At 48.7% G+C, this 23,460-nt stretch overlaps 1 protein-coding gene across 1 annotated transcript in view; it reads right to left on the bottom strand.

Annotated features, from left to right (window-relative positions):
• Positions 1-5,412: 5,412 nt before the first annotated feature.
• Positions 5,413-23,460, bottom strand: part of TMEM39A (transmembrane protein 39A) — a 31,825-nt gene continuing 13,777 nt past the window's right edge. The window contains exons 3-9 of the mRNA XM_075332837.1: positions 17,135-17,357; positions 12,869-12,952; positions 12,579-12,733; positions 8,035-8,383; positions 7,730-7,917; positions 7,534-7,654; positions 5,413-6,060 (exon numbers count right to left, since the gene is read on the bottom strand). Of these exons, the coding sequence (XP_075188952.1) occupies positions 5,827-6,060; positions 7,534-7,654; positions 7,730-7,917; positions 8,035-8,383; positions 12,579-12,733; positions 12,869-12,952; positions 17,135-17,357 (1,354 nt within the window). The 3' untranslated portion in view covers positions 5,413-5,826. The remainder of the gene's footprint in view (positions 6,061-7,533; positions 7,655-7,729; positions 7,918-8,034; positions 8,384-12,578; positions 12,734-12,868; positions 12,953-17,134; positions 17,358-23,460) is intronic.

Here is a 23,460-nt window from a genome sequence, read left to right as displayed (position 1 = left end):
TGTTCTTCCCACCACCTAGTGGCCAGTGAGGAGACTGCACGATTCCTCCCATTCCCGCTAGCGGTGCAATCACTGGCGCCTGCGTTCTCAGAGGTGGCGGCGCTCAGTGATGGAAACCTGTAATTAAAGAGCTGCTAATTGATATTCTCCCGGAGAACGCAAAACCTCAGATCTACGCTTTATTTTTTTTTTCTCGTGTATGGGGGAGGGGAACATTGCAATAGAATACGCCATAAATGTGTGATGACGGCTTCCAGTACCTGGCACCAGGGCTGTAAAAAAAAAAAAAAAATGATAGCACGAGGGGTTAAATTCTGCTTCTCATCTATTCCCATTTATTCCTTTGCAGCAGCGCCACCTAGTGCTCATCTTTGGTAATGCCGGTGCCAGGATTCCAGGCGTCAACTGAATAGGACTCGGAGAATAATCCCAACAATATCGTCCGGTCCCTCAGTCATTGTTGTTGTGCGACTTAATTTTTTTCTAGTTTCGGTGTTTTTCATCTTTTGTTTGCTTTATGCCCTGCACGTGCGGAACATTTCTGCACATTTTATAACATTTTAATGGTAGATGTGAGATTTTTTTTGCTCAAAGAAAGGTACAAAAAATAAAATCAGTTTTGAAAAATAAAATAATGAATGTAATCAATCCTCATGGCTTACACGTGCCTTCCTCTTCCCGTCACCTTGGACTTCTCACTTTCTAGGTTTTGAGGACACATCAACCGTAGACGGAGTAGGGATGAGCGAACCTGCAGATATTCGGGATCGAGGGGCTCCAACCAGATTTAAAAAAAAGAACAAACCTGATTTGGGACCGGAATTAGTCCCAAGTATCTACCTGGATGTTGATCCCCAAATAAGTCTATGGGGACCCAAAAATTGTGCTTTAAAATGGAATCACATGCAGTGTATATACCTATAGTGGTGTCAAAATAGAGACATAAAAAAATTGGCGTAGGGTCCCCCCCCTTTATTATGATACCCAGCACAGATAAAGCCGACAGCTACAGGCTGCAGCCCCCAGCCGTGTGCTTACCTTAACTGTGTTTCAAAGTCATTTTAAAAAAACAGGAGTGCAGTCACCCCCTCCAATTTTGATGCCCAACCATTACCCATAGTTATTGGGCCCCCAACCAATCTAAACAAAGCAGCCTGCAGCTGCCCAGTATTGTCGCACTCATTAAACACCAAATAAATACGAGGGTCTGCTGATAAGTCTTTGGCTTTACCCAGAAAGAAACGAGATAGGATGATGAAACCTTCCATTTATTCCCCATACTCTCCACTGATGATATCACACTTCTTACATTGGTATTCCGAGTTCTATAAGCCTAGCAAATAGAAGGATTTCGGTTGTGCCTCAAGCCAGACATCCATAACAGCCATGGCATCAGAAATGGTGTGAAATGTGGTACCTTGAGGGGTTTCTTCAGGTTTAGAAACAGATGATAGTTGGAGGGAGCTAGATCTGGTGAATAAGGCGGATGGTCACCAGCTGGAAGCCCGGCTCTGCTAGTTTTGCCGTGGTGACTTGTGCAGTGTGACCGGAGGCGTTGTCTTGCCGGAACAAGATTCCTTTGGACAGCTTGCCGCGCCTTTTGGCCTTCAGAGCTGCCTTCAATTGGTCCAAAAGTTCAATGTAATGCCTTGCATTGATGGTGGAACCCTTTTGAAGGTAGTTCACTAGCAGCACGCCCTCCTTATCCCAGAACACAGACGCCATCACCTTAGTGGCTGATTTTTGCACCCCGAGCTTCTTTGGACGAGAACCACTGCGCCTCCACTCTTTTGACTGCTCCTTGTTTTCAGGGTCATACAAATAAATCCAGGTCTCATCCATAGTGACCGGTCAATCCAGGAAGTTCTTATCAGTCCGGAAACGCTGACAAATGGACTGGGAAGTTGTCACTCACACGCTCCTCTGATCTGTTGTCAGACATTTGGGGACCCACTTTGCAGATCACTTCTTCATGTCCAAATGTTCATGGATAATGACACAAACATGGTCACGGAAAATCCCCATAGTGTCTGCTATTGCTTTAGCTGAAATTCGTGGATTCTCCAGTATGAGGTTGTGCACAGCATCGACGATCTCCGGAACAACAACCACTCTCGGGCGTCCAGGACGTTCCTCATCATTGGTGCTGAAGTGGCCAGTTTTAAATTTAGCAACTCATTTCTTACCTGTGGAATATGAAGGGCATTGATCCCCCAATGCCTGCGACATATCACCATGAATATCCTTCGTGGACTTTCCTTGCAGAAACAAGAATTTTATCCCTCCTCTGCTCTCAGTTGCTGTGAATACCGCATTAGACTCCGCCATTTTGATTTCCCGCGTGCGTAGAACACTGTTGCCATAAGCAACAAACACAAAATTTTGAAATCATATATTAGACACATAAGGCTTTCATGTGATGCAACATTCTGTCCGCATGCTATGGCTTCAGGCAAAGACTGACTGAGCCGCAGCTGTCAGTGGTGACATCACTCAGTTTATCTGCGGTCACAGCTGGAGGTTCCCACGGTCCCCCACCTGTGACCTTAGGTAAGCTGACCTCAGGTGACATTGAACTCCGCAACCTCAACTCAGGTGAACTTATTTCACAGACCTGTATCTCGTGGCAGAAAACCCCGTTTATTTTTTTTGCAAAGAGATACAGATTTGGTGCTGAAATTTATGTACCATGTTCTTGCAGCAAATCTGCATCTGCTGGCCTAAAAATACCGCATCAAAAAATGACGCACTTTTGATGCATTTTTTTTTTTGCCAGGAGATTCAGATTTGGTGCAGGAATATGACAAATTTCAGCACTAAATCTGCATCTCTTGCTAAAAATACGCACAAAAGTGATTAGAACGCCGTTTTGGTGCGGTTTTCTGACAGGAGTTGCAAATTTGGTGCTGAAATGTCTGCACTAGATTTTTCGACCAAATTTGCATCTACTGGCAGAAAACTGTCAGAACTGTTTTTGTGCATTTTTTTGTGCCAGGAGATGCAGATTTGGTGCAGAAATTTATACACCATGTTTCTGGACCAATTCTGCATCCCCTGGCAAAAAAAAAAATTGCATCAACACCGCATCATGTTTTGATGTGTTTTTTTTTGCCTGAAGATGCAGATTGGGTGCAGGAATATGGTGTATAAATTTCAGCACCAAATCTGCATCTCATGGTTAAAAAAAAAAAAAAAAAATGTGCCAGGAGATGCAGGTCTGTGAACTCAGTTCACCTGAGGTGAGTTCACGGAGTTCAATGAGGTCACCTGAGGTCAGTTTACCTGCAGTCGCTGGTGGGGTACTGTGATAACCTCCGTCTAGGACTGTATATATACATCACAGCTGCTGTTCAGTCAGTCTCTGCCTGAAGCCGCAGCGTGCGGACATGTTCTGTGCCTGTGCGCTGTGAATTCAGTGTGTGGCAGAGCCAAAATTGTAGTGGGACCTCGTGTGGATTACGTTAGAACTAGGTGTTTGGGGTTAATAAATTGGAGAAAGAAGGAGTTTTTGTTGTATTTTATTTGAAATGAAGGATTTTTTTTTTAGTGTTTGTGTTTATTTCTTTTCACTTACAGATTAGTAATGAGGGTGTCTCAGACCCCTCCCATAATCTAGGGTTTAGTGGAAGCTGTGAGCTGTCATTAACTACTTATATTACCCTTATTGCCACCGCACCAGGTCAAATCGGGACGAGCTTGGATTGTCGCATCTAATGGATAATCCTGGGCAGCTGCTATTTTTAAGTTGGGGGGGGGGGGGGGCTCAATAACCATGGGTCTCCCCAGCTTGAGAATACCAGCCCTCAGCTGTCGACTTTATCATAGCTGGGTATCAAAATTGGGGGGACCGCACACAGGCTTTTTAAATTATTTTTTTTCATTATTTAAATAATCTACATGGAGTCCCTCTTTTTGATACACAGCCTAGATAAACGCACAGCTGGGGGCTGCAGCCTGTAGCCGTATGCTTCATCTTTGCTGGGTATCATAATATGGGGGGACCCTATGCAAATTTAATTTATTGTTAAACCACTATAAATGTGCAGACAGCGTGTGATTCCAAGCAATCAGACATGCTGTCACACAGGGTGGGGACGCAGCAACCTATCAGAGACGCCGGGACTGCCGGTGGGTGGGGGAAGCAGTGAATATGCATGAGTGATAATGAGCGGCCCCGGAAGTGATTGATACAGACGCACGGGAGCTCGGTAAGTAGAACGCACCTCCTCCCATTTTTCTTTTATAAAATTACCCTGGTGGCCGGAGTTCCCTGAGAACCCTGTTTGGGGTCTTTGCACGGATACTAGGTATCCGGTACGGATCCCGAATTTTAAAGTCCGGGTTCGCACATCACCACCTATGATAGGAACGCGCACAAAAGGAATCCTCAAAGTGCCAAGGGTGTAGCATGTGCTGGTGCCCTCTTGAACGGTTTATTCCCTTATCCAGGGCACAATGGATAATAACTTATTGCTGCAGACATAATCTCATCATGTATCTCTGTATACAGGGAGCTCCCCCTAGTGATGGCTGCAGACAGGATCTTATCCTGTATCTCTGTATACAGGGAGCTCCCCCTAGTGGTGGCTGCAGACAGGATCTTATCATGTATCTCTGTATACAGGGAGCTCCTCCTAGTGGTGGCTGCAGACAGGATCTTATCATGTATCTCTGTATACAGGGAGCTCCCCCTAGTGGTGGCTGCAGACAGGATCTTATCATGTATCTCTGTATACAGGGAGCTCCCCCTAGTGGTGGCTGCAGACAGGATCTTATCATGTATCTCTGTATACAGGGAGCTCCCTCTAGTGGTGGCTGCAGACAGGATCTTATCCTGTATCTCTGTATACAGGGAGCTCCCCCTAGTGGTGGCTGCAGACATAATCTCATCATGTATCTCTGTATACAGGGAGCTCCCCCTAGTGGTGGCTGCAGACAGGATCTTATCCTGTATCTCTGTATACAGGGAGCTCCCCCTAGTGGTGGCTGCAGACAGGATCTTTTCATGTATCTCTGTATACAGGGAGCTCCCTCTAGTGGTGGCTGCAGACAGGATCTTATGTATCTCTGTATGCAGGGAGCTCCCCCTAGTGGTGGCTGCAGACAGGATCTTATCATGTATCTCTGTATACAGGGAGCTCCCCCTAGTGGTGGCTGCAGACAGGATCTTATCATGTATCTCTGTATACAGGGAGCTCCCTCTAGTGGTGGCTGCAGACAGGATCTTATCATGTATCTCTGTATACAGGGAGCTCCCCCTAGTGGTGGCTGCAGACAGAATCTTATGTATCTCTGTATACAGGGAGCTCTTCCTAGTGGTGGGGGGGTCCGCTGACCCTTTTATCAATCCCCCTCCCCCCCAGAGAAGACCAACACAATTATGAAAATGAATGTTTTTTTTATTATTATTTCCTTTTCAATACTATTAAGCTCTGCGATAACACAGGCAAGTGGCACTGAAATCTGCTGAACACTGGGAGGGCCTCCGGGGGGCGCTAATAACACCCGCGGGGTGGACGCACCTTCTTACATAATACACGGGAGCAGTAACCGCTCTCTTTGGGACATGCACGTCGGTAGAGAATTCCTGCATTTATTTTTTTTTGGTTTTCCCGGTGACAGCGTTTCCCAACAAAGTGAACACAAAAAAAAAAAAAAAAAAGAAAAAAAAAAAGTTTGTATACAAAATATAAAATATCTTAAATATTTATAAACATTGGCAGAAAAAAATAGAAGTGTATGAAAATATTTTTAGATTTTTTTCCTTGCTCATCTCCTCCCTAGTCTGTCTGTCCACTATGGCGTGGACATGCGGCAGCGCCGGCGTCAGTGGGGTTTGAGTCCGTAGCTGTTCAGGGGGTGAGAATACGCTTTTCCCAATACTATTCTGTCCCGTAGGAGTTTAAACAAGACATAATAGTTGCAGAAGAGGATGAGCGCCATGGACAGGGTGTGGTTCCACTTCTCAGCGCGGAGCAGAGAGTACAGCTGATACATCACCAGGCTGCCCTCCAGCACCACCAGGACGTTCAGTAGTCGTAACGGCCGGTGGAACAGGAACTGCCAAGAAAAGAGCGAGAGACACCATCAGAGAGGACCTTCACTACACCACCCGAAAATAGGGGAGCGACTGAGGGAGTGACGACCTTCACTACACCACCCGAAAATATGAGACAGGGACAGGGAAAGAGACAGGGACAGGGAAAGAGACAGGGACAGGGAAAGAGACAGGGACAGGGAAAGAGACAGGGACAGGGAAAGAGACAGGGACAGGGAAAGAGACAGGGACAGGGAAAGAGACAGGGAAAGGGAAAGAGACAGGGAAAGGGAAAGAGACAGGGAAAGACATGAGAGAGAAAAAAGAAAGAAAGAAAAAAGCAAAAGAAAGAGCGAAAGAGACACCTGACACGACATTCACTACATTACCCAAACATACGACAATCTAAAAGACACAGGGGGAGGGGTCGAGACAGCAAAAAGGGAAAGAGGGGGGCCAGACAGCAAAAGGGGGCAAGAGTGAAAGACACAGAGCGACAGGGAGAGTGAGCGAAAGAGACAGAAACAAGAGAGACAGGGAGTCACAGAGAAAGAGGACACCAGATGCGACATTCACTCCATCGAAAATACGACAGCCTTATGTATCTCTGTGTACAGGGAGCTCCCCCTAGTGGTGGCTGCAGACAGGATCTTATCATGTATCTCTGTATACAGGGAGCTCCCCCTAGTGGTGGCTGTAGACAGGATCTTATGTATCTCTGTATACAGGGAGCTTCCCCCTAGTGGTGGCTGCAGACAGGATCTTATCATGTATCTCTGTATACAGGGAGCTCCCCCTAGTGGTGGCTGCAGACAGGACCTTATCATGTATCTCTGTATACAGGGAGCTCCCCCTAGTGGTGACTGCAGACAGAATCTTATGTATCTCTGTATACAGGGAGCTCCCTCTAGTGGTGGCTGCAGACAGGATCTTATCATGTATCTCTGTATACAGGGAGATCCCCCTAGTGGTGGCTGCAGACAGGAGCTTATCATGTATCTCTGTATACAGGGAGCTCCCCCTAGTGGTGACTGCAGACAGGATCTTATCATGTATCTCTGTATACAGGGAGATCCCCCTAGTGGTGGCTGCAGACAGGAGCTTATCATGTGTCTCTGTATACAGGGAGCTCCCCCTAGTGGTGGCTGCAGACAGGAGCTTATCATGTATCTCTGTATACAGGGAGCTCCCCCTAGTGGTGGCTGCAGACAGGATCTTATCATGTATTTCTGTATACAGGGAGCTCCCCCTAGTGGTGGCTGCAGACAGGATCTTACCATGTATCTCTATATACAGGGAGCTCCCCCCTAGTGGTGGCTGCAGACAGGATCTTATCATGTATCTCTGTATACAGGGAGCTCCCCCTAGTGGTGGCTGCAGACAGACAGAATTTGATTATTTTTATTGCTATGTGAAGCACAGGGAATGAAGGCATTTTAGGAAATGGAAAGACCCAAATAGACAATAATCAGGATGTCCAGACTAGATTTACTTACATAAAATCTGGCGTGAGAGATATCTGAAGGCACTGCTACATTATATGGCCCCACAGCTTTGTATAAACTCCGACTGTGCCGTACGAGGACGCCCTGCGGCCATACTGTGCTGTCTGACCAGCTGTGAACGAAGAGAGGACACATTAGACACAGGTATGATAGCGGTACGATACCCGCGGTGCGGCGCTCCACTCACATATGTTGCGGTGCGTTGCTGTACGACCCAGGCTCTAATTTCTGCCACCGGCCGAGATGCGACGCCGACCTGTGCAGCAAGTCGCAATATCTGGGCGGCAGCAGCTGCGTGGTCAACATGACGAAGGCATTGATCCACACCATGATGAGGTGCTCACACGACCAGCGCATGTCGTAATACTGAGTGCTCTGCAACACAAGACAGCGGCTTAAAGGGGAACTCCACCTCCGCTACAAACGGCTCAGACGTGCGGTGTTTGGAGAAATAGGAGGCGGGAACGCCGATTGTACATCGCAGGAACTTACTTTTACGAAGCACAGCGGCAGAAACGCCACGTAGTAGGCACTGAATAACGAGTTGAAGAGGACTTCCTTGATCCTGCGGTTGAAGTCGGCTTTTAAGCACTCCACCTCGTTACGTATGAGGTCCGGAGACAGCGGACAGCTGTGCGAGGGGATGGAAGGGGGCGAATTAAACTGCTCCCTCAAAGACTCGCGGAGGAGGGAGAGGAAGTCTTTGGGTCTGACGAGGGTGGCCACGCCATTAGCACCGTCCTCCACCAACGAGTCCTGCACGAGGTATCCGCAGTCTGTGGGCAAAGGCTGGGACCGGTTGTCTTGGTGAAAGCAGCAGAGGGGAACATAAACACCGAACCTGCCGGGGAGCAACGAATAAGATCAGATCTACGAGGACAAGTGAGAAGGCCAGCATAAAAGAGTACACCCCCTATGAAAAGGAAGATTTTAAATCAACATATAACATGAAAGGTTAATAATAGAATTTTCATTACAAAATCTTCAGCTTTACTCAAATTATTTGATGCAAAAATGAGTACACCCTATTTTGTACAACCTCCATGATTTAGTTGTATCTATATCAATCTGTATGCACTTGGCTCCCTCTAGTGGTGGCTGTATAAATCTGTATGTAGTGAGCTCCTTCTAGTGGTGGCTGTATAAATCTGTATGTAGTGAGCTCCCTCTAGTGGTGGCTGTATAAATCTGTATGTAGTGAGCTCCTTCTAGTGGTGGCTGTATAAATCTGTATGTAGTGAGCTCCCTCAAGTGGTGGCTGTATAAATCTGTATGTAGTGAGCTCACTCTAGTGGTGACTGTATAAATCTGTATGTAGTGAGCTCCCTCTAGTGGTGACTGTATAAATCTGTATGTAGTGAGCTGCCTCTAGTGGTGACTGTATAAATCTGTATGTAGTGAGCTGCCTCTAGTGGTGGCTGTATAAATCTGTATGTAGTGAGCTCCCTCTAGTGGTGGCTGTATAAATCTGTATGTAGTGAGCTCCCTATAGTGGTGGCTGTATAAACCTGTATGTAGTGAGCTCCCTCTAGTGGTGACTGTATAAATCTGTATGTAGTGAGCTGCCTCTAGTGGTGGCTGTATAAATCTGTATGTAGTGAGCTCCCTCTAGTGGTGACAGTATAAATCTGTATGTAGTGAGCTCCCTCTAGTGGTGGCTGTAAAAAATCTGTATGTAGTGAGCTCCCTCTAGTGGTGACTGTATAAATCTGTATGTAGTGAGCTGCCTCTAGTGGTGGCTGTATAAATCTGTATGTAGTGAGCTGCCTCTAGTGGTGGTTGTATAGATCTGTATGTAGTGAGCTCTCTCTAGTGGTGGCTGTATAAATCTGTATGTAGTGAGCTGCCTCTAGTGGTGACTGTATAAATCTGTATGTAGTGAGCTCCCTCTAGTGGTGGTTGTATAGATCTGTATGTAGTGAGCTCTCTCTAGTGGTGGCTGTATAAATCTGTATGTAGTGAGCTCCCTCTAGTGGTGGCTGTATAAATCTATGTAATGAGCTCCCCCTAGTGGTGGCTGTATAAATCTGTATGTAGTGAGCTTCCTCTAGTGATGGCTGTATAAATCTGTATGTAGTGAGCTCCCTCTAGTGGTGGCTGTATAAATCTGTATGTAGTGAGCTCCCTCTAGTGGTGGCTGTATAAATCTGTATGCAGTGAGCTCCCTCTAGTGGTGGCTGTATAAATCTGTATGTCGTGAGCTCCCTCTAGTGGTGGCTGTATAAATCTGTATGTAGTGAGCTCCCTCTAGTGGTGGCTGTATAAATCTGTATGTCGTGAGCTCCCTCTAGTGAAGACTGTATAAATCTGTATGTAGTGAGCTCCCTCTAGTGGTGGCTGTATAAATCTGTATGTCGTGAGCTCCCTCTAGTGGAGACTGTATAAATCTGTATGTAGTGAGCTCCCTCTAGTGGTGGCTGAATAAATCTGTATGTAGTGAGCTCCCTCTAGTGGTGGCTGAATAAATCTGTATGTAGTGAACTCCTGTAGTGGTGGCTGCATAAATCTGTATGTAGTGATCTCCCCCTAGTGGTGGCTGTATAAATCTGTATGTAGTGAGCTCCCTCTAGTGGTGGCTGTATATATCTGTATGTAGTGAGCTCCCTCTAGTGGTGGCTGTATAAATCTGTATGTAGTGATCTCCCCCTAGTGGTGGCTGTATAAATCTGTATGTAGTGAGCTCCCTCTAGTGGTGGCTGTATAAAGCTATATGTAGTGAGCTCCCTCTAGTGGTGGCTGTATAAATCTGTATGTAGTGAGCTCCCTCTAGTGGTGGCTGTATAAATCTGTAGGTAGTGAGCTCCCTCTAGTGGTGGCTGTATAAATCTGTATGTAGTGAGCTCCCTCTAGTGGTGGCTGTATAAATCTGTATGTAGTGAGCTCCCTCTAGTGGTGGCTGTATAAATCTGTATGTAGTGAGCTCCCTCTAGTGGTGGCTGTATAAATCTGTATGTGGTGAGCTCCCTCTAGTGGTGGCTGTATAAATCTGTATGTAGTGAGTGCTTAATACTTTGCGATACCCTTGCACCATTTTTTGGGGGAGTGAAGAAACCTCATAAGGCTCTGTGCGCACTAGCCGTTTTTACCTGCGGATTTACCCGCGGTTTTGCTGCAGAAATTTCTTGAGAAATGTTTGAAATCTTTCTGCAGACATTTCCCAGCAAAACCTATGGGGGAAAAAAAAATAGCTGTGCGCACGCTGTTTTTTTTCTCAAGAAAATTCTTTATGAAGATTTTCTTGAGAAAATTTCTTGAGAAAATGTGCATGTCACTTCTTTTCCGCAGGCACCTGCGGTATACCCCCGGTATTTCACTCCATTCACTGTAATGTAATCGCGAAATACCAGGGGTATACCGCAGGTAGCAAATGATGTGCGGTATACCCCCGCTATAGCCGCGATTTACCTGCGGTAATGCTCATCACTGCCTGCGGTTTTGCAGGGAGTGATGTCATTATGCCAGGAAGAAGAAGCGGAGCAGAGTAAACACAGACGTCACACTCCCTGGACGCCGCACAGAAGCGCTTCCGTGTGACCTCCAGGTGCCCGTGCAGTCTGTGTCCCGCTGCAGCCCCGCGGCTGCCCGCCCTGCAGTGTCAGCAGCTTGTCACGCTGCAGCGCAGGCACTGACACACAGCAGTGCGTGCAGCCGCGGGGATGACGGGCGCTGCTGTCAGGAGGTGAGATGAGATCATTACCTGCTGTGACGATCTCCTGCCTCCTCACGTCACCGCTGTCTCTGCCGTCTATGCCCGCGGGCCGAGACTGTCACTAGCGGTGACGTCATGGGCTCTCGCTGAGAACGCGGCAGGCATAGAAGTCAGTGACAGCGCTGATGGTAGGACTGCAGGAGATCATCACAGCAGGTAATGATCTCATCTAACCTCCTGACAGCAGCGCTCGGCATCCCCTGCAGTGACCTGGGCTGACCTATTGATGTTAGCTCAGGTCACTGCATTGCTCTCCCAGCCAAAGGGGAACATTCTGTTCTTCATTGACTGGGACAGTGACTATGGTATGGATTGCCGTGGGACCCCCTTATTGGATTACGCCGGACCAGGATTTGATTGTTCTTGTCAATAAACTGGTGAAAGAGGAAATGTGTGGAGTGTTTTATCAAATAAAACTTTTTTTGTTGTCTATTTTTTATTTCTTACTGACTGGGTTGGTGATGTCTGGTATCTGATAGACGCTTGACATCACTAACCCCAGGGCCTGATGCCAGGTGACATTACACATCTGGCATCAACCCCATATATTACCCCGTTTGCCACCGCACCAGGGCAACGGGATGAGTTGGGGCAAAGCGCCAGGATTGCCACGTCTAATGGATGCGCCACTTCTGGGGTGGCTGTGGCCTGCTATTTTTAGGCTGGGGAGTGTCCAATAACAGTGGACCTCCCTAGTCTGAGAATATCAGACCCCAGCTGTCCGCTTTACCTTGGCTGGTGATCCAATTTGGGGGGGACCCCACTTTTTTTTGTTTTAAATTATTTATTTAATGTAAAATAACAGCGTGGGGTGCCCTCTGTTTTGGATTACCAGCCAAGGTGAAGCTGCCAGCTGTGGTCTGCAGGCTGCAGTGTCTGCTTTACCCTAGCTGGCTACAAAAGATGGGGGGACCTTGCGTTTTTTTAAATTATTTATTTATTTTTTGGCTAAATACAAGGCTAGGCATCCTTTAGTGCCCCATGAAAGTCACTAAAGGGTGCCAGCTTAGAATATGCAGGGAGGTGGGACATTATATAGGTCTTTCTCATCTATCTATTCATCTATCCATCTTTCCCTCTATCCATTATCTGTCTATCGATTATCTATGTATTATCTATATTATTTATTGCAGTTCAGCATAAAAAAAAAATGCAGGGACCAACCTGCGGAAAAACCGCATGCGTTTTTCCCGCGGTTTTGGTGCGTTTTTTTTACCGCAGGTGCGGAAATCTTCAACTCCCAGAAGTTTCTCAAGAAATTTTCTTGAGAAAAATCACTTTTATAGTGAGCACAAAGCCTTATACAGCAAGTAGAGATGATACTTACGGGTAGCCCAGGAAGAGAAGGTTTAGAACCGAATGGTTGCGGAACAGATTGACCAGGGTCCAGCAGAAAACCCACCCGCACAGCGTGAGCAGGACCAGGCGGGCGGTGATCAGAGCGCTGTACTGGACCATGGACGCTGATCCTACCTGAGAGGCCTATTGGAGAGATTACAAGAGGTCAGCCATTACATCCCTCCCCCATACAGACTGTCCAATTAAAACGTCATGCTGGAGACCACCTCAATAGCACCCGCCCTGGGACGGCTGGGTGACGCCCCTGGGGTGACATACCTGTGAAATGAGGGCCCAGACCAGGCGCCGGGCTAACATCACTGTGATAAAAGCTGCCAGGTGATAGTCAATGAGGTGGAAATTCTGCAAAACAAGACGTCAGCGTCATCCATCTGGACCCCGAACGCTCCACTCACTGGCGAATCGGCGGCACACGAGGACAATGACATTTTTCCTCAGTTGAGGCTTTGTCCGCCCCTCTGGCTGTCCCGGTTGGGCCCTTGGACAGAGACTGCAGAGGGGCTGAAAACAGAGGACCGCGGGCTGCACGGTACCCTGCACCGTGCCCTCTGCCGACCGTGTCCTGATATCATCGGCATCGTGAGGATGAAGATAGTGGTGAATACAATGGTGGAGCATGGGGCCGCTGGCTCCTTCTTCCACCAATCAGGTTGTGTGATAGACAGCAGATGCCATGATGTCACTACATCCCGCCTGCTGTGCGGAGAGTCTGTGCACCGGATTCCAGAGCAGAGCGCCGGGGGAAGGGGAGACAGGTTATTCTTTTTTATATATATCTGTGGAATGTTTGTCTGTATATAGGAGGCCGTGTGATGGTCCACACTGCATATAGGGCCTCCGTGTGGAGGCTCACATTGCATATAGGGCCTCCGTGTGGAGGCTCACACTGCATATAGGGCCTCCGTGTGGAGGCTCACACTGCATATAGGGCCTCCGTGTGGAGGCTCACACTGCATATAGGGCCTCCGTGTGGAGGCTCACACTGCATATAGGGCCTCCGTGTGGAGGCTCACATTGCATATAGGGCCTCCGTGTGGAGGCTCACACTGCATATAGGGCCTCCGTGTGGAGGCTCACACTGCATATAGGGCCTCCGTGTGGAGGCTCACACTGCATATAGGGCCTCCGTGTGGAGGCTCACACTGCATATAGGGCCTCCGTGTGGAGGCTCACACTGCATATAGGGCCTCCGTGTGGAGGCTCACACTGCATATAGGGCCTCCGTGTGGAGGCTCACACTGCATATAGGGCCTCCGTGTGGAGGCTCACACTGCATAGAGGGCCTCCGTGTGGAGGCTCACACTGCATAGAGGGCCTCCGTGTGGAGGCTCACACTGTATAGAGGGCCTCCGTGTGGAGGCTCACACTGTATAGAGGGCCTCCGTGTGGAGGCTCACACTGTATAGAGGGCCTCCGTGTGGAGGCTCACACTGTATAGAGGGCCTCCGTGTGGAGGAGTGGATATTGGCAGCTCTGGGGAAATGCTGCAGAGTAAGAAGCTTTCACAAATAGAAGTGTTAATAGATTATGTTTATCCGATACACAAGAGAGAAATTTCGATTCCATCAATATCTGGTGACCGCCGTCGCCCCCATCACGTCTTCTGAGTACACGCATTAATATCTGGTGACCGCCGTCGCCCCCATCACGTCTTCTGAGTACATGCATTAATATCTGGTGACCACCGTCGCCCCCATCACGTCTTCTGAGTACACGCATTAATATCTGGTGACCACCGTCGCCCCCATCATGTCTTCTGAGTACATGCATTAATATCTGGTGACCACCGTCGCCCCCATCACGTCTTCTGAGTACACGCATTAATATCTGGTGACCACCGTCGCCCCCATCATGTCTTCTGAGTACACGCATTAATATCTGGTGACTGCCGTCGCCCCCATCACGTCTTCTGAGTACACGCATTAATATCTGGTGACCGCCGTCGCCCCCATCACTTCTTCTGAGTACACGCATTAATATCTGGTGACCGCCGTCGCCCCCATCACGTCTTCTGAGTACACGCATTAATATCTGGTGACCGCCGTCGCCCCCATCACGTCTTCTGAGTACATGCATTAATATCTGGTGACCACCGTCGCCCCCATCACGTCTTCTGAGTACACGCATTAATATCTGGTGACCACCGTCGCCCCCATCATGTCTTCTGAGTACACGCATTAATATCTGGTGACTGCCGTCGCCCCCATCACGTCTTCTGAGTACACGCATTAATATCTGGTGACCGCCGTCGCCCCCATCACTTCTTCTGAGTACACGCATTAATATCTGGTGACCGCCGTCGCCCCCATCACGTCTTCTGAGTACACGCATTAATATCTGGTGACCGCCGTCGCCCCCATCACGTCTTCTGAGTACACGCATTAATATCTGGTGACCGCCGTCGCCCCCATCACGTCTTCTGAGTACACCCATTAATATCTGGTGACCGCCGTCGCCCCCATCACTTCTTCTGAGTACACGCATTAATATCTGGTGACCGCCGTCGCCCCCATCACGTCTTCTGAGTACACGCATTAATATCTGGTGACCGCCGTCGCCCCCATCACTTCTTCTGAGTACACGCATTAATATCTGGTGACCGCCGTCGCCCCCATCACGTCTTCTGAGTACACGCATTAATATCTGGTGACCGCCGTCGCCCCCATCACGTCTTCTGAGTACACGGCATTAATATCTGGTGACCGCCGTCGCCCCCATCATGTCTTCTGAGTACACGCATTAATATCTGGTGACTGCCGTTGCCCCCATCACGTCTTCAGAGTACATGCATTAATATCTGGTGACCACCGTTGCCCCCATCACGTCTTCTGAGTACACGGCATTAATATCTGGTGACCGCCGTCGCCCCCATCACGTCTTCTGAGTACACGGCATTAATATCTGGTGACCACCGTCGCCCCCATCACTTCTTCTGAGTACACGCATTAATATCTGGTGACCGCCGTCGCCCCCATCACGTCTTCTGAGTACACCCATTAATATCTGGTGACCACCGTCGCCCCATCACGTCTTCTGAGTACACGGCCTTTGCAGGAACTCGGCAGGAGATTGTTCCAAACATCTTGGAGCCCCGACCTCTGATCCTCGGTGTATGAGGCTTGTGCGGAGCCTTGTGTCTCTTGATCCCAGACAGACGGGATGATGTGAGATCAGGGCTCTGCGGGGGCCGGATCACCGCCTCCAGGACGTCTCATTACTAATGGACATTGGCTGGATGTTTAGGGTCATTATTTGGCTGCAGAATAAATGTGAACCCGATCAGATGGTATTACGTGATTCATAAGTATGTGCCGGGACTTCTCAGTGTTGAGGACACCATTAATCCTGACCACATCCATAACTAAACTTGCAGGACCCTCCATCGTGCCCCACTCCTCCTGCAGACCCTCATTGTGCCGCACTGTAGCACTTCGAGAACAATTGGCTTCAGTTACGAATATTTCCTTCTGACTCCTCAGGTCAGAGCCATTGTGGCCATTTTTCTCAACCCAGTTCCTCTATTTTGGTGAATAGTCGAGTCACTTGGCCTTTTATTCGATGTAGAAAGTCTGAGGTTTTTGACCACTATTCTCTTATGAAGACTTCTGAACAGACTTCTCAAAACAGTGAATAGGTGTATCTGGTGCCACCAGTTCTGAGCTGATGGCGCTGCTGGACATCTACTGATGTGAAGGGAAGTAACATGATGCGTCTCATCTGCTGCATGAAGATTCCTTGGTCGATCACTGCGTCTACGGTCCTTAACATGGACCAATTCTTGGAGCTTCTACAAAAGAACTTGACCAGCTCATCTTTAAACCGAGGTCTGCTGTGAAATATTTGCCTGGGACAGACCCGGCCGATGCAGTATAACTACCTCGTGTCTCGTTTCTGCGCTCAGTCTTACAATGTTGTGTGATCTGTGACATGAAACTGTCTTCCACAACCTCACCTTTGTAGCAGAGTTTGGCTGTTCCTCACCCAGTTTTAGGCCTCCTACGCTGCTGTTTCTGTTTCAGTTAATGATAATTTTCATGTGTATTCATCATCACCTGTTTGGTATAATTAGTTACTCACACACATGACTAGAATTATACAAAACTCGACTGTGCAACTAACAAGTGCACCTAAAAGAAGTGATGAAGGTGACGGGCGGCCACCACGTATTGATATGAATCAGATGTCTCATTAATTTACATTGCAATTTGTTAATTGATAAAACCTATTAACACTTCGAGTTCTGAAAGCTTCTTTGTAACATATTTCCACACCTGCCTTAAACTTTTGCACAATTTAGTATTATGCTCATTCATTGAGACCAAGTAGTGGTCTTGAAAATGCATCTACCACCAGATTCAGGGTCTCCAGACCCCCGGTGTAACCCAGTATTGTGGCCACCTCTCCATTCATTACCTGCCTGGGTGCTAGGCATGATGGGAGTTACAGGGCCCAGTACATAGCAGACATGTATAGCACATTCTGCGGAGTAGCCCTTTAAGCAAACTGGTAAAATATGCGACTCACCAAAGAAGTGCAGGAGGCCGGGTGATTGTACGGATACCACCAAACCGTCTTGTATATGTTAATGTACTGGATGAAGAGCGACACGAGAAGGTAGATGAAGAAGAGGAACTCGAAGAGAAGACTCCCGTCCAGCGGCAGGTCAGGAATACGGCAGTGACGCACCGGCTCTGGGGTGATCAAGGCAGTTATCGGAGGGGCGGAGAGGCCGACGGCACTGCAATTCCTACAAGGGAGAGAAGCGGAAAAGTCAGGGATTTATCAAACCAAATGTCACAGATCCAGCACAAATCACTGGGAAAAGTGAATGAGAGAGCGGCAAAAGATGGAAAACAAGAGACCCTGAAAAAGGAAGAAAGCAAAGGGTGTGGGGGTGAGAAAAAAAAAAGGCAAAAAGGAGAGAGGGCGAGAAAAAAAAAAAAGGCAAAAAGGAGAGAGGGCGAGAAAAAAAAAAGGCAAAAAGGAGAGAGGGCAAGAAAAAAAAAAAAAGGCAAAAAGGAGAGAGGGCGAGAAAAAAAAAAGGCAAAAAGGAGAGAGGGCAAGAAAAAAAAAAAAAGGCAAAAAGGAGAGAGGGCGAGAAAAAAAAAGGCAAAAAGGAGAGAGGGCAAGAAAAAAAAAAAAAGGCAAAAAGGAGAGAGGGCGAGAAAAAAAAAAAGGCAAAAAGGAGAGAGGGCGAGAAAAAAAAAAGGCAAAAAGGAGAGAGGGCGAGAAAAAAAAAAAGGCAAAAAGGAGAGAGGGCGAGAAAAGCAAAGGAGAGGGTGAGAAAAGCAAAGGGGAGGGTGAGAAAAGCAAAGGGGAGGGTGAGAAAAGCAAAGGGGAGGGTGAGAAAAGCAAAGGGGAGGGTGAGAAAAGCAAAGGGGAGGGTGAGAAAAGCAAAGGGGAGGGTGAGAAAAGCAAAGGGGAGGGTGAGAAAAGCAAAGGGGAGGGTGAGAAAAGCAAAGGGGAGGGTGAGAAAAGCAAAGGGGAGGGTGAGAAAAGCAAAGGGGAGGGCGAGAAAAGCAAAGGGGAGGGCGAGAAAAGCAAAGGGGAGGGCGAGAAAAGCAAAGGGGAGGGCGAGAAAAGCAAAGGGGAGGGCGAGAAAAGCAAAGGGGAGGGCGAGAAAAGCAAAGGAGAGGGCGAGAAAAGCAAAGGAGAGGGCGAGAAAAGCAAAGGAGAGGGCGAGAAAAGCAAAGGAGAGGGCGAGAAAAGCAAAGGAGAGGGCGAGAAAAGCAAAGGAGAGGGCGAGAAAAGCAAAGGAGAGGGCGAGAAAAGCAAAGGAGAGGGCGAGAAAAGCAAAAGAGAGGGCGAGAAAAGCAAAAGAGAGGGCGAGAAAAGCAAAAGAGAGGGCGAGAAAAGCAAAAGAGAGGGCGAGAAAAGCAAAAGAGAGGGCGAGAAAAGCAAAGGAGAGGGCGAGAAAAGCAAAGGAGAGGGCGAGAAAAGCAAAGGAGAGGGCGAGAAAAGCAAAGGAGAGGGCGAGAAAAGCAAAGGAGAGGGCGAGAAAAGCAAAGGAGAGGGCGAGAAAAGCAAAGGAGAGGGCGAGAAAAGCAAAGGAGAGGGCGAGAAAAGCAAAGGAGAGGGCGAGAAAAGCAAAGGAGAGGGCGAGAAAAGCAAAGGAGAGGGCGAGAAAAGCAAAGGAGAGGGCGAGAAAAGCAAAGGAGAGGGCGAGAAAAGCAAAGGAGAGGGCGAGAAAAGCAAAGGAGAGGGCGAGAAAAGCAAAGGAGAGGGCGAGAAAAGCAAAGGAGAGGGCGAGAAAAGCAAAGGAGAGGGCGAGAAAAGCAAAGGAGAGGGCGAGAAAAGCAAAGGAGAGGGCGAGAAAAGCAAAGGAGAGGGCGAGAAAAGCAAAGGAGAGGGCGAGAAAAGCAAAGGAGAGGGCGAGAAAAGCAAAGGAGAGGGCGAGAAAAGCAAAGGAGAGGGCGAGAAAAGCAAAGGAGAGGGCGAGAAAAGCAAAGGAGAGGGCGAGAAAAGCAAAGGAGAGGGCGAGAAAAGCAAAGGAGAGGGCGAGAAAAGCAAAGGAGAGGGCGAGAAAAGCAAAGGAGAGGGCGAGAAAAGCAAAGGAGAGGGCGAGAAAAGCAAAGGAGAGGGCGAGAAAAGCAAAGGAGAGGGCGAGAAAAGCAAAGGAGAGGGCGAGAAAAGCAAAGGAGAGGGCGAGAAAAGCAAAGGAGAGGGCGAGAAAAGCAAAGGAGAGGGCGAGAAAAGCAAAGGAGAGGGCGAGAAAAGCAAAGGAGAGGGCGAGAAAAGCAAAGGAGAGGGCGAGAAAAGCAAAGGAGAGGGCGAGAAAAGCAAAGGAGAGGGCGAGAAAAGCAAAGGAGAGGGCGAGAAAAGCAAAGGAGAGGGCGAGAAAAGCAAAGGAGAGGGCGAGAAAAGCAAAGGAGAGGGCGAGAAAAGCAAAGGAGAGGGCGAGAAAAGCAAAGGAGAGGGCGAGAAAAGCAAAGGAGAGGGCGAGAAAAGCAAAGGAGAGGGCGAGAAAAGCAAAGGAGAGGGCGAGAAAAGCAAAGGAGAGGGCGAGAAAAGCAAAGGAGAGGGCGAGAAAAGCAAAGGGGAGGGTGAGAAAAGCAAAGGGGAGGGTGAGAAAAGCAAAGGAGAGGGCGAGAAAAGCAAAGGGGAGGGCGAGAAAAGCAAAGGGGAGGGTGAGAAAAGCAAAGGAGAGGGTGAGAAGGAAAGGGTCGAGGGAAAATGGAAGGGAAAAAAGGAAAGATGGGAAAAGGAAGGGAAGAAAGAAAGAATAAGAATGAAGAGAAAGAAATGGGATAGCTTAAAAAAAAAAAAAAAAGAAAAGGAAGGCAGGAAGGAAGAAAGAGTAAACGAATGTGCAAAAAGAATGTTTTGGGCAATGAAAATATTAAAGTGTGCACGATGACCACGCGAGCCGGGTTATTAGATTGTTCAAATTTTTTTTTGGGGGGGGGGGGGCAGATAATTGTCAACTGAATGGGTCTGTGATAGAAAAAAAACAGCACTTGGACGTCTTCCGGGTGCTGCGAGTTTTTTCCTGTTGATGGGCAGGAAAACTTTGTAAATATAGATTTATTTTACAGATGCTACACCGATGGTAAAAACTGGACACAGATGAAAACAGATAAAGAAAACGTCTGCAAAATTGTAGTTATTTTCCTTAAAAAAAAAATCTGTCGTTTGCAAGAGAAATGCAAAGAGCAATAAGTAAAAAAAAAAAAAAACAAAATGGAAAGAAGGGAATTTTGTTACTTACCGTAAATTCCTTTTCTTCTAGCTCCAATTGGGAGACCCAGACAATTGGGGTGTATAGCTTCTGCCTCCGGAGGCCACACAAAGTATTACACTTAAAAGTGTAAAGCCCCTCCCCTTCTGCCTATACACCCCCCGTGCCTCACGGGCTCCTCAGTTTTGGTGCAAAAGCAAGAAGGAGGAAAGTTATAAATTGGTTTAAAGTAAATTCAGTCCGAAGAAATTTCGGAGAACTGAAACCATTGAACATGAACAACATGTGTACACAAAGAACAACAGCCCGAAGGGAACAGGGGCGGGTGCTGGGTCTCCCAATTGGAGCTAGAAGAAAAGGAATTTACGGTAAGTAAACAAAATTCCCTTCTTCTTTGTCGCTCCATTGGGAGACCCAGACAATTGGGACGTCCAAAAGCAGTCCCTGGGTGGGTAAAGTAAAACCTCGAAATAGAGCCGTAAAACGGCCCCTTCCTACAGGTGGGCAACCGCCGCCTGAAGGACTTGCCTACCTAGGCTGGCATCTGCCGAAGCATAGGTATGCACCTGATAGTGTTTCGTGAAAGTGTGCAGGCTCGACCAGGTAGCTGCCTGACACACCTGCTGAGCCGTAGCCTGGTGCCGCAAAGCCCAGGACGCACCCACGGCCCTGGTAGAATGGGCCCTTAGCCCTGAGGGAACCGGAAGCCCAGAAGATCGGTAAGCTTCGAGAATAGGTTCCTTGATCCACCGAGCCAGGGTTGATTTGGAAACCTGTGACCCTTTACGCTGGCCAGCGACAAGGACAAAGAGTGCATCCGAGCGGCGCAGGGGCGCCGTACGAGAAATGTAGAGTCTGAGTGCTCTCACCAGATCTAACAAGTGCAAATCCTTTTCACACTGGTGAACTGGATGAGGACAAAAAGAGGGCAAGGAGATATCCTGATTGAGATGAAAGGGGGATACCACCTTAGGGAAAAATTCCGGAACCGGACGCAGAACCACCTTGTCCTGGTGAAACACCAGGAAAGGGGCTTTGCATGACAGCGCTGCCAGCTCCGACACTCTCCGAAGTGATGTGACTGCTACTAGGAAGGCCACTTTCTGCGAAAGGCGTGAGAGAGGAATATCCCTCATTGGCTCGAAAGGTGGTTTCTGAAGAGCCATCAGCACCCTGTTCAGATCCCAGGGTTCTAACGGCCGCTTGTAAGGAGGGACTATGTGACAAACCCCCTGCAGGAACGTGCGTACCTGTGGAAGTCTGGCTAGGCGCTTCTGAAAGAACACAGAGAGCGCTGAGACTTGTCCCTTAAGGGAGCCGAGCGACAAACCTTTTTCCAATCCGGATTGAAGGAAGGAAAGAAAAGTGGGCAAGGCAAATGGCCAGGGAGAAAAACCCTGATCAGAGCACCAAGATAAGAATATCCTCCACGTCCTGTGGTAGATCTTGGCGGACGTTGGTTTCCTAGCCTGTCTCATAGTGGCAATGACCTCTTGAGATAACCCTGAAGACGCTAGGATCCAGGACTCAATGGCCACACAGTCAGGTTGAGGGCCGCAGAATTCAGATGGAAAAACGGTCCTTGAGACAGCAAGTCTGGTCGGTCTGGTAGTGCCCACGGTTGGCCCACCGTGAGATGCCACAGATCCGGGTACCACGACCTCCTCGGCCAGTCTGGAGCGACGAGGATGGCGCAGCGGCAGTCGGACCTGATCTTGCGTAACACTCTGGGCAACAGTGCCAGAGGAGGAAACACATAAGGGAGTTGAAACTGCGACCAATCCTGAACTAAAGCGTCTGCCGCCAGAGCTCTGTGATCTTGAGACCGTGCCATGAATGTCGGGACCTTGTGGTTGTGCCGGGACGCCATTAGGTCGACGTCCGGCATCCCCCAGCGGCAACAGATCTCCTGAAACACGTCCGGGTGAAGGGACCATTCCCCTGCGTCCATGCCCTGGCGACTGAGAAAGTCTGCTTCCCAGTTTTCTACGCCCGGGATGTGAACTGCGGATATGGTGGAGGCTGTGGCTTCCACCCATAGCAGAATCCGCCGGACTTCCTGGAAGGCTTGCCGACTGCGTGTTCCGCCTTGGTGGTTGATGTATGCCACCGCTGTGGAGTTGTCCGACTGAATTCGGATCTGCTTGCCTTCCAGCCACGGCTGGAACGCCTTTAGGGCAAGATACACTGCCCTTATCTCCAGAACATTGATCTGAAGGGAGGACTCGGGCTGAGTCCAAGTACCCTGTGACTTAGACCGCCATGAATCGGAGTTCCTCTGATCCTTCTGAGGCCTTTTGGACGAGGAGAATTGAGACCTGCCCGCGGACCGAAAGGACCGAAACCTCGATTGTACCTTCCGTGGTTGAGGTCTGTTTGGTTTGGACTGGGGTAAGGATGAGTCCTTTCCCTTGGATTGTTTAATGATTTCATCCAATCGCTCACCAAACAGACGGTCGCCAGAAAATGGCAAACCGGTTAAGAACTTTTTGGAAGCGGAGTCTGCCTTCCATTCACGTAACCACATGGCCCTGCGGACTGCCACCGAATTGGCGGATGCTACCGCCGTACGGCTCGCAGAGTCCAGGACAGCATTAATGGCGTAGGACGCAAACGCCGACGCCTGAGAGGTTAAGGACACCACTTGCGGAGCAGACGGACGTGTGACTGCATTAATCTGCGCATGACAAGCTGAGATAGCTTGGAGTGCCCATACGGCTGCGAATGCTGGAGCAAAAGACGCGCCGATAGCTTCATAGATGGATTTCAACCAGAGCTCCATCTGCCTGTCAGTGGCATCTTTGAGTGAAGCACCATCTTCCACTGCAACTATGGATCTAGCCGCCAGTCTGGAGACTGGAGGATCCACCTTGGGACACTGAGCCCAGCCCTTGACAACGTCAGGGGGGGAAGGGATAACGTGTATCCTTAAGGCGCTTGGAAAAACGCTTATCTGGACAAGCTCGGTGTTTCTGGACTGCCTCTCTGAAGTCAGAGTGATCCAGAAACGTACTCAATGTACGCTTGGGAAACCTGAAACGGAATTTCTCCTGCTGAGAAGCGAACTCCTCAATTGGAGGAGCTGGGGGAGAAATATCCAACACCTGATTGATGGTCGCTATAAGGTCATTCACTATGGCGTCACCTTCAGGTGTATCTAGGTTGAGAGCGG

Source organism: Anomaloglossus baeobatrachus, chromosome 2 (genome assembly GCF_048569485.1).
Source record: "Anomaloglossus baeobatrachus isolate aAnoBae1 chromosome 2, aAnoBae1.hap1, whole genome shotgun sequence".
NCBI classification, from domain to species: Eukaryota; Metazoa; Chordata; class Amphibia; order Anura; family Aromobatidae; genus Anomaloglossus; species Anomaloglossus baeobatrachus.
The sequence above is the reverse complement of the archived record's forward strand: the minus strand, read 5'-3'. Positions and strand labels throughout refer to the sequence as shown.